The sequence below is a fragment of the Silene latifolia genome, chromosome 1 (genome assembly GCF_048544455.1).
Source record: "Silene latifolia isolate original U9 population chromosome 1, ASM4854445v1, whole genome shotgun sequence".
Taxonomy (NCBI): Eukaryota; Viridiplantae; Streptophyta; class Magnoliopsida; order Caryophyllales; family Caryophyllaceae; genus Silene; species Silene latifolia.
The window spans coordinates 194,067,737-194,079,149 of NC_133526.1; the positions used below are offsets into that span (position 1 = coordinate 194,067,737).

General features: G+C 37.2%; 1 protein-coding gene across 2 annotated transcripts; it reads left to right on the forward strand.

The window, feature by feature from the left end:
• Nucleotides 1–3,228: 3,228 nt before the first annotated feature.
• Nucleotides 3,229–11,326, forward strand: LOC141614730 (ABC transporter E family member 2). 2 transcript variants are annotated; one of them, XM_074433477.1, is made up of 13 exons: nt 3,229–3,357; nt 4,250–4,396; nt 5,035–5,120; nt 5,261–5,358; nt 5,434–5,551; nt 5,629–5,718; nt 6,152–6,456; nt 7,826–8,021; nt 8,113–8,298; nt 8,410–8,679; nt 9,524–9,769; nt 9,898–10,031; nt 10,974–11,326. In XM_074433477.1, exons 2-12 carry the CDS (start codon nt 4,294–4,296, stop codon nt 10,015–10,017), a joined length of 1,818 nt encoding a protein of 605 aa, XP_074289578.1. In that variant the 5' UTR covers nt 3,229–3,357; nt 4,250–4,293; the 3' UTR covers nt 10,018–10,031; nt 10,974–11,326. The 2 variants fall into 2 exon arrangements, with proteins under 2 accessions (XP_074289578.1, XP_074289582.1); XM_074433481.1 differs by lacking the exon at nt 3,229–3,357 and adding an exon at nt 3,900–3,924.
• The last annotated feature ends 87 nt before the right edge of the window (nt 11,327–11,413 follow it).

Consider the following 11,413-nt stretch of genomic DNA (forward strand, 5'->3'; position numbering starts at 1 on the left):
AGTAATCTGGGCATTTTTAGAGGATAAGATTGATTGCATAAAATAAGTTAGGCTAACTGAACTTCCTGGGTTATTTCAGGGCTTTAGCAAGTACCGATCACCAGGTTTTGAGGTCCAGTCTGGAATTTGGTTGCTTCTCTTTTCATCTTCTGCTCCAACCTCTCCCCCTCCCTATCTCTGCGCTATGTCATCCATCTTTCTTTGGGTTGATGGTGTTGATACTTATACGGAGCACTTTCTTTTTCTGGGGAATCTTTCTTTGCCTTGGACCATTTGGATTCCTAACCCTTGCCTCAGATGACTTAGAAGAGTAGACAACTGCATTCTTCAGGATTTTCAAGGCCACAGACAAATATGCCGTATTAATGTACAGCGAGCAGGTCAGCTCCTGTCATAAATGTTTACCCTCTACATATATCGACTTTCTTAAGCTTATACCAGTTAGACGGACTGAACATTCAAGGTTTCCGGTTAACTTGTAAGGCTTCCAATTGAAAACTTTCCCCAAGGCCTTAGAATTCCACCGTGTCCTATCATGAGACGGTCTGCTCTTATCAGTTTATTTCATTTAATGTTTCTACAATTCTACACTACACTGTCGGTGGTAGTCGATAACAAATCGCTAACATCGTTGCTCGAGCTGTGATCTTTGATATTCATATTATGAACTGTGTGTTTCTCATTTTGCTAATCAAGGCCAAGAAGTCAGCTTGGAAATCCGAGTTATCGTGTCCCCTTAAAGTATCAAAAGGCTTACATGTGGTCCAGTTTAGTGATGAGGAGATACAATTGCCGCCCCTGGTAAGGGCGTTAATTTGTCTCCAAAATATATCTTTTTCAAAAAATAGTCAATCAAAGTATTTGCATATTAATTCAAGCGGTCATTATGCATTGAGATGTTCCTTGTCGTGGCATATGCATACCTGATTAAACTGTGCTTTGTTTGGGTCATTTGTATGTATGTTTGCTGGAAGTGGTCTCTCTTAGGGATTAGTGTTTTTTTTTTCCCAATTTGCTAGGTGCTGATGTTATCGTTTACAGCTTGGAGCCAAGCTATGGAAGCTGGCTTACTGTGAAGAGGGAAGGCGAGCTGCTCTTTATACTGCGAAATGACAGGTACTGACCAGTTCATCATGTTCGTATGTCTTGAACGCCATATTCCTATTATAACCACAAGAGTAGGCCTTAATTTCAACCCCATTACCCATCCTTCTTTTAATTTAGGTTTTATCAGCAGTAGAGCCAAACATTCTCATGTTTCAACTAATTATTATTGGAAATTTCACATCTCTGGGAGTTTGTTGAGGTAGTTAATCTAACACTTGTTGAACAAAACTTTCAGTAGTAGTAGTAGTAGTAGCCTGAAGTGGACCCGATTTGACCAGTCCAAACTCTAAACTACCAACCATAAAGGAAATGATCCAAAATGATGCCTATTTGATTTATCTAAGCAAAAGGTGAATTAGTCACAGCCTAAATCAATCCAAAATAATCTGATTTCCCAAACTGTAACAACTGAACAAAAAACAACCCGATTCTGAAATGACCAAACCCGTTACGACGACAGGTGACCCAGGACCTTGCCTGGATGGATGATATGGTTTTCATGTCTGGTTGAGAACTTGAGTATTATGAAGAACATTATCGAAAATGTTGGGCAGTGACTTGGGTGTAAAGTTTACCATTTTTGTTTTTTCTTTGCTTGCGCGTAGGGAGGATGTGGTGGAACAAGGACTTGATATGGAAGAGATGCCATCAGACTCACCTGAGATTGATAATCATTCTGATTCTGGGACCAGATTCCTTTTTAAACTCTTTGGGAAATTCTGTACGCAGTGGTCATAAACAGTGTCCTGCTAAAACTTGCCGATCTTCAGCGTTCAGTCATTTAGCACCATCATCTGCTAAAATTCCCGTATCTGAAATGTGAAGGTCAAAATTAGCCTAATCTTAGCGTCCTTTTGAATCGGAGTAGCCGATCAATGCTTTTGACAAATGCCCAGTGCAGGCATGTTGACTAACCTTTTGAGAACACCGAAGCTTACTATGCTAAGTGTTCTGTCCAAAAGCAATACACCCTTTGCTTTTGATCCTTCATTACGGATTTGATTCATCATGTTTCTCGTCAATTAGACTGTTGATTCTATAATGTAAATCTTTTGCCATCAATGTATAGTTTTATTTCACCTTATTAACAGCATCATATTACCATCTACTTATACACTACACTACAGTCCACTGTTTATTTCGTAACCAAAATCATGTTTGACAACTACAGTATTAAACGACCATCATTCACCAACACACTACCAACAGAATTCCACTCGGCATTCTACCGAATTGGGGCACCGCGCCCGATAGGGCGCGGTGCAACAACTAGTTAAATTTAAATATATAAGTTTATGATGATAATAATTAATACCATAAATGTGCATGTTTATAATAATTAATTATTTTATTTTAAGGAAATTGATCATCTTTTAGTTTTCTATAAATATTTAGAAAAATTATCAAGCATCTTCTTTCTTTTAGTCTCCTTGAAATTGACCATCTTAATTAATTATTTTATTTTAAGGAAATTGACCATCTTAATTAATTATTTTATTTTAAGGAAATTGACCATCTTAATTAATTATTTTATTTTAAGGAAATTGACCATATTAGTTTATTTTAGAGTCTTATAAATGTTTAGGAAAATTACCAAGTTTCTATATAATTTAATTTTAACCCAAACTATATAATATTTGCATTGAGATCTCTTAATCGGGTCCATCACACGGTGCTAGTGATTTAAAACTATATAGTATAATTAATTTGTATATCTGACCATCTTAATTAATTATTTTATTTTAAGGAAATTGACCATATTAGTTTATTTTAGAGTCTTATAAATGTTTAGGAAAATTACCAAGTTTCTATATAATTTAATTTTAACCAAAACTATATAATATTTGCATTGAGATCCCTTAATCGGGTCCATCACACGGTGCTAGTGATTTAAAACTATATAGTATAATTAATTTGTATATCTTTCTTTAATTACATTGAAGTCCCTTGGTTTCTGGAATTAATATATAGTATTGATTGATTGATGATTGATTGATTGATTGATGAGACGGGTTATTAGTTACATTTGAGGAAAAAAAAGACTAATTACTCGGTTGGGCCGAGTTGTTTGAAGGCCCAAAGTACCCAATCATATATATGTATTCAAAAATTAGAATTATTACGTTATATCACATAAACACAAACAAAATTAGCTTAATTAGAGAGGAGGAGCGACGGACGAACGACGAAGGGAAGAGGGTCATTGATTTGATTTTGTGACGATTTTCTAGCTCGTTTTCATCCTAGATCGTAAGTAAACTCATTCTAACATCTCTCATTCGATTATTAGCTTAATTAGAGTAGTGTATATGTCGATTTGTTTAACCCTAGAATAGAAATTTGGGGGTTTTAATTATAGTTTGTTGAGACGGCTATATATGTGTTGACTGACCATGGATTGGGGTTTGTTGGACTAAGAATCGTTCCTGGTTGAGTCGTATGTTAGGATTATTGATGCCCAATTGTTATACCATCTTATACCTCGTCTTAAGACCGTCTTATACATGGTGTATGGGCGATAAGGGGCTGTGTTGGAGGGCTGACCAACACAGATGTAAGCCGTGTATGGCTGCTGTTTGTGGCTATTTTCGCTGCCGTCTTGGGACGGTCTTGAGGGCTGATTAGGGTGGTTGTATTGTGGGTAGTTTGGTATGCGGTGCTGGCGGGATGCGGAACACAGGTTGTCGATTGACTTAAGTCCTGGCTGATCGACTAAGCACACTGGGGCTGACCATATGATGTGTTAGTTGTTATGATGTTAAATTAAATGCAAAGGTGTTGAAACTGAACTCTTCGTCCTTTTCTCCTGAGTGCTAGGTAATTTCTAATTTGGAAAGGTAATGTCATGTAGTGGAGGAATTCTGTTATCATTGTCTAAATCTAAATTTGCATTGAGACTCCATGATGTGCTGCTTTAATGCGTTGCTGGACCTAACATGGAATGATTTATGGTGTTGTGAAGGGTTGGAATTATTATCACTTTTGATATAATAGGTTTATGGGGTGCTTTATTTTCTAGACTACGAATAATGGCTCTTTCTTCCCCTTGCTCATCCATGGGGTGCCATTTCTCTTGTTTGTCGGTGGTTATTTTGCCAGCTCTGTTGTTCTCTATTGACTTTATTTCATCTCTTTCTCCCAGCTTTCGAGGTCAAGTGTTTGACATTCTTCTAAACAACAAGCAAGATGTCAGAACGTTTGACCCGTATAGCCATTGTAAGCTCAGATCGTTGCAAGCCAAAGAAGTGCCGTCAAGAGTGCAAGAAGAGCTGTCCTGTGGTTAAGACAGGTATAGTTTTGTTCCTGTGCAACCTGACAGATTGTTTTACGCTTGTACATGAGTGATCTATCTTTGTTGATTCTCGTTATTTAAGTTCCTTTGCGTTTGTATATTTGCACTACCCTTTTTCGGTTGATGGGTTAGCAAGTGGGCTGTTTATAATTGTTACTAGTCATCAGACACTTTCCTACTGTTCCTTGAAATTGTGGTCAAGTCTAGAAGCATTTTGGCAACATGTCGTCTGACAGATTTTGTAGACGTACTAAATTATTGAGGTATATTTATTGTTACTACCTTTTGCTTGAAGCATTTATGCACTTTACTTTGGAGGATGACTCTAGTGGGGTTCCTTTTTTTGTTTTGTTTTTGTGCATAATACAATATTCCTTACTATTTGGTAGAGAGAGAGAGAGAGAGGGGGGGGGGAGGGGGTGTTAAGTGGTGAACATATAGTTTTCTATTCATTTACAAGGATTTCAAAGCTGTGCATTTTATAAAAGCGCTGCTATCCATTTGTGTAGGTTTAAGTGGTACCTTGTTAGGTCACTAGCTATGTAATATCAATTTGTAGTATAATGGCGCTAGATCATGCGAGCTGTTACTGGTGAACTTTCTATGTATTTCTAAATTACGTCTCTGGTTTGCAGGGAAGCTATGTATAGAGGTCACTACATTAGCAAAAGTCGCCTTCATTTCAGAGGAACTGTGCATTGGTTGCGGTATTTGTGTCAAGGTCAACACTGTTTCCCATGCTCTGCTCTATTCCGTCTCTGATACATGCTTGAACTGATGTACATGTTCATGTCATGAAGTAATGTCATTGGTAAGTGTGTGTGAAATGACTGAGAGAGATTACGTTATTTCTGGATGCAGAAATGCCCCTTTGAAGCAATTCAAATCATCAATTTGCCTAAAGATTTGGACAAGGATACAACACATCGCTATGGGCCCAACACATTCAAGTTACACAGGTTAGATGAGTTGATTTGTGATTTTTCATGCCGATTTTTTCTTCAGCTTTGACTTGTGAGATTATTGTACCGCAGGTTACCCGTTCCGAGGCCGGGGCAAGTTCTTGGTTTAGTTGGAACTAATGGTATTGGAAAATCAACTGCTCTTAAAGTGTTAGCTGGAAAGCTGAAGCCTAATTTGGGGCGTTTCAATGTAATTTTTTGTTCTGCGGGTTTTGTTTTTCAGTTATTGTTGTCCTTCTATTCTTTAGGCTGATGTGTTTTTTGCAGAACCCTCCTGACTGGCAAGAGATTTTAACGTACTTTCGTGGGTCTGAGCTGCAAAACTATTTCACGCGCATATTGGAAGATAATTTGAAGGTGCTGTCTCTCTTTAAGTGTTTTTTTCCTGCTTATTCAGTTTTCCACCCCTATTACTTTTCCCCTATTAGTTTTTTTAGTGTTGTACGTTTTAACAGTGTTGTTCTTTAAGAACTCGTGTTACTCAGTTGGGCAGTCGTAGTTTTTCTTCTTGTTTTGTGTGGCGTCTAATAGGCCAAAAACTCACTATTTATTGGCTTTAGGATTATTATGGACTGAATCAAAATTACTTACTAAACTCCGTATGCTTCTTGTATCGTGAAGTAGCAAGATGTCTGCATTTTACAACAGTCTTCATTATGGGTCATACAGAAACAATTTCTCGTTGTATAACATAGGGGTAACGCTGCATACATCTTACTTCGCACGTCTCTTCCATTTGTTGGTGGTGTTGTTTCATGTTGCCTCTTTACTGACGTATGTTTGTTAATAGGCAATTATCAAGCCCCAGTATGTGGATAACATTCCAAAGGCTGTCCAGGGCAATGTGGGACAGGTGTTAGATCAGAAAGATGAGAGAGATATGAAGACTGAAATGTTGACTGATCTTGAGCTTAACAAAGTTTTGGATCGTAACGTTGGGGATCTTTCTGGTGGGGAACTGCAGAGGTTTGCTATTGCTGTGGTGGCTATGCAGAATGCTGAGATATATATGTTTGATGAGCCTTCAAGTTACCTTGATGTTAAGCAAAGGCTCAAAGCTGCACAAGTTGTCAGATCATTGCTTAGGCCTAACAGGTATCCACTCCTGTCTATTGCCCCATCCTAGATTCCCATCTATATTGTCTCTCCTTGACTTTTGGGGTAAAACTATTTTTTCTTTGACCAATATTTTTTATTTATATATAAAAGAGTTACGGGTCTCAGATGCATAATTCAACCTAGCCAACAACTTTTTAAAGATAATTATAATAGGGTGCTGATTTTTGCAGTGCATATTTTACTCATCTCAGTACAATGTTGACAATTATACCCTCTCATTTATCTCCTCCCATTTTCCCTCTCTAATCTCTCTCTAATATATTCTCTCTAATTTCACACACATTCTCCTCTTATTTCACGTGTACTACATCAATAAATTATTTTGATAAACACAGATAATTATGTCATGCGGTCGATAAATTATGTGTTTCATTGATAAATTATATTTACAAACACATTTATTGCGTCACTAGATTATTTTTACACTAATGCATAAATAAATTTAACGAATAAATGTACTACGTACTATCTCTAAAAATGATATAAAAAAAAGAAAAATCTACAAACAAATGAACAATGGCACTGGTACTACCCATCTTCATCATGTTTCCATCACCAACTCCAGTACACCATGTACTACGTCACATCTTGTTACCAACACCAGTACACTACCACGTACTACACATTACCGCCAATACCACAACAATAGGCAGCCACCGGCGCCGATCACCGGTCTACGCACAACCCCTCTTCCATCCGTCCTCGCGCACAATCCGACCTCTCCCTCACACACCTGCCTCCGTCGAACGACCACCGACAACCACCTGTCGTTCTCTCTTCTCTTCGCCGACGGCACACTCCCATGTAGCCGGCGATATCCCAGTGAACCAATACCTTCATGCCATACCAATTAAACCCTAATAAATTTAATTGAAAAAAGGATGCAAAATTATAACAAATAATCAATTTAATTGATAATAACAATTGATTAATGAATTAAATAACCGCTCTATAATCGAATTACCATTCGTAATTGAAGAATTTTGTGCATTTTTGATGGAGGTAAGAGAGTGGCAATAGAGAGAAGGTAGAGAGAATTAGGTTTTTCATGTTTTTGGTAAGGGTAAACAAATGAAAATTTTGGTACAAAAAGTACTACAATGAGTAAAATATGTACTGCGAAAATAAATTAAACGTAATAATAATATGAAAAAAGAGGCTTTAGGTTTATATCTTTAAATTGATCTGTAGAAATTAATATTCAAAGTCAAACGGGGATAACATTTAGGTAGTATGAGGAATACCTTTATGCTCCTCACATATCGTCTATAGTTTATACTCTATTGGGATTTTAGAATATTATTAATATTAACGTTTGTTTGCCTTGTTTATTTTTGTATTTCAGCTACGTCATTGTTGTTGAGCACGATCTTAGTGTTCTGGACTATCTTTCGGATTTCATTTGCTGTTTGTACGGTAAACCGGGTGCTTATGGAGTTGTGACCCTTCCCTTCTCTGTGAGAGAAGGTATCAATATATTTTTGTCAGGATTTGTGCCAACTGAAAATCTGCGTTTCCGTGACGAGTCCCTTACATTCAAGGTATTTTCCTGTGGACATACTCTGATACCTAGTAGCCATGTTTTTTTTTTTGTGTGTGTGTGGGGGGACAGTATTCTTATTAGATTATCAGGTTGCAGAGACTCCCCAAGATAATGCTGAGGAGATTGAGACGTATGCTCGGTACAAATACCCTGCTATGACAAAAACTCAGGGTGGATTTAGGCTACGTGTCAGTGAAGGTGAATTTACTGATTCCCAGATTGTTGTGATGTTGGGAGAAAATGGCACGGGAAAGACAACTTTTATTCGGATGCTGGTACTTTCCTTTCTTAACTTATTGAGTGATGATGATGATGGCTGAGTTGATATATGATTGAAGTTTGCTAACAGTTGAAAAGTGAATTAACATTTAAACCAACTTTTACAGGCTGGTTTGCTTAAGCCCGACGACGTGGGAGATTCCGATGTGGAAGTGCCTGAATTTAATGTTTCATACAAGCCGCAAAAGATCAGTCCGAAATTCCAACACTCCGTTAGACACCTACTACATCAAAAGATTAGGGACTCGTATATGCATCCTCAGTTTGTGTCAGATGTTATGAAGCCTTTGCAGATTGAGCAATTAATGGACCAAGAAGTCGTTAATCTATCTGGTGGAGAATTGCAGAGAGTTGCGTTAGCTTTGTGTTTGGGAAAGGTAATCCTTTATAACTTGCTGAGTAATTTCATTGTACACTCCTGTCCTTCTCGCTGCTACCTCCTTTCCTTTTCCTTCGTTGATTATGAGCAGTCAATGTATGGTAGAAGTCTCTCTGTTCACATGATTGAGACTTAGTTTAAAAAGGGGGCAAGGTTCGTTGAGGCACTATTCAACATTCCTGAGAGCGCCTTATGTGCACTTTGTGCAGAAGGCCCAACTAGCAAGACACACTAGTATGCAAGTTCTATAATTTTTTTCATTTAAACTAATGTATTGTGCCTTTCCGTTGCCCTATGATGTCATTTTCCATATCTTTACATGTTTTTGTGTCGGCATAAGATATTTTGAAAACACAATTTTTTTGGAAAAATTGTGTGCCTTGTGTGCATGAGAGACGTGCCTTTGCTTTGTGCACTACCTTCACCAGCCTCTGTTGCCTCAATGTGCCTTTTTTTAAATAACTCTGTTAGAGATATTCGAGTTTTAGAGTGCAGTATCTTTCATGTTTCTGTATTCTATTGAATCAGTTGCGGAAAGGTGCCTTGTCGAGCATGTATGTTACTCTCTCCGATTCAGCTGCAAGCGATGTCGGGTTTTAGACAATTAATTTGTGAAGAAGATTCGTGTTTTTTCGTATCCATGAAATGTTGTATTGTCTCAAAATGTCGTTAATTCAGACATGCGACACACTACCAAAGCGACACACTACTAAAGTGAAGTGTCATAGTAAACGTAAAGCAGCAGTGAACACCCCTGGTTATGTATTCTGCTTTACGTGTGGCTAGTATATGTTTACTATGAAATCTTGCATTAACATGTACTGCCTTCTATGCTAATGCAGCCTGCAGATATTTATCTGATAGATGAACCTAGTGCATATCTTGATTCCGAGCAGCGTATTGTAGCTTCAAAGGTTATAAAGAGGTTTATACTCCATGCTAAGAAGACTGCCTTTATCGTTGAGCACGACTTTATTATGGCGACATATCTGGCGGACAGAGTCATTGTTTATGAGGGGTCACCTTCTGTGGACTGTACTGCAAACTCCCCCCAGTCTTTGTTAACTGGAATGAATCTTTTCCTATCTGTAAGTTGCACTGTGCTATCTTTTTTTTTTTTTTTTTTTTTTTTTTTTTTTTTTTTTTTTTTTTTTTTACGGTCAAAAGGGCAAAAAGAAAAAGACTACTTATCACCTTTTCTTTGGTTGAATCGCAGCATCTGGATATCACATTTAGAAGGGACCCGACCAACTACCGCCCAAGGATCAACAAATTGGAATCCACAAAGGACAGAGAGCAGAAATCAGCTGGAACTTACTATTACCTGGATGATTGAAGCTGTTGAAAGAGGTTTGTCTCTTTACAATAAGCAACCTTGCGCGTTTTTTTTAGTTCTGAATCAGGAAATGCAAATTATCTTATTAGCTTACGTGTTGATATTACCGTTATGCTCCCCACATTTGCTCAAGAAGCTGTTGTGTAGGGCTGTTCTGTAGTTGAGGGGTTGGTTGCACTTAAGCCTGAAAATGTACTACCTTCGTTTTTTGCATGCTGTTCTCACAGGTCCTCCATTTATTTGTGATTTTATAAGACTACACATTATGTAAAATATATACTTAGTTTTATATCGTGAAATACTTTCACAAAAGTAAGTTTTATTTTTATTTTCTTCACGTTGATTCTCTTGAGGGATCTGTTTGTTACTGTTTAGGTAATCCTTAGTTCTTCTGGAGTTCTGGACCTAACAACAATAATATGTAACTTTGTTGAGAAGCTTTGTCTGCTGTTTTGACTTTTCCTATGCCCCATTCAAAAACTTCGAATGATTGTGTGAATCAACGAATCCAAATAATCTCGTTAACTTAAGGGGCTGGATGTTTCATATAACGATCCATACAATGGTCTCAAATGAGAATCTGTAATGTTTGTGATACTCGTGTTTTTTTATCATGTCATTGCCGTTATTTAGGGTAGCCTTTGATTTCTTAGATTTTGTAAAATGTAACATAAGAATAATTCTGAAACATATGCCATTATATCATAACGAGACACACTTATACAAGGGTATATGTTTTCATAATATTTTCACACATGTTATATGAGATCTTAGAAGAGATATCTCGAAATGTGAGAATGGTTTGTACAAAAAGTCTAGAATTTAGCATTGCCCACGTATTTGCATCATATATTGCCTGTTTTAAATTCATATATTTGAAACTAATTTAAGACTGAGATTTATTTTGTGGTCATCCATAGTATGAATTTTTAATTCACGGTGTTCTTGCATTGTAGTTCTTATAATGCATGAAGCGCAGCTGAGTGTCTTCCTACATTCTCCCGGTGAATATTTGGCCATCATGGTAGGAGACTTCTCCATGATGTATTGTTTTGGTTGATCTATTGAAAACCTGGGAATGGCTGCTGTTACCATTACCAATTTAACATTTACGGCAGGATTAAGGCAACTGAGCAATAAGTTATATGTACCGATGTATGGTAGGATCAAGGCAACTGACCTGTGAGTGTATTTTACCATTGCCAATTTTGGGTTTTGTGGATTTGAATATTACTATTTTGTTCTGGAAACAATAATGTTGGGAGTAATATTTTGGTTTCACTAATCACTTTTAATTTTTGATTGAAAATTGACTTTCTGATTTGCTAGCATAGGTAAGGTTTGTTAACCTACAAAAATCTGAATGATAGAACAGCAGTAAGTTGAGAGTTTTTAA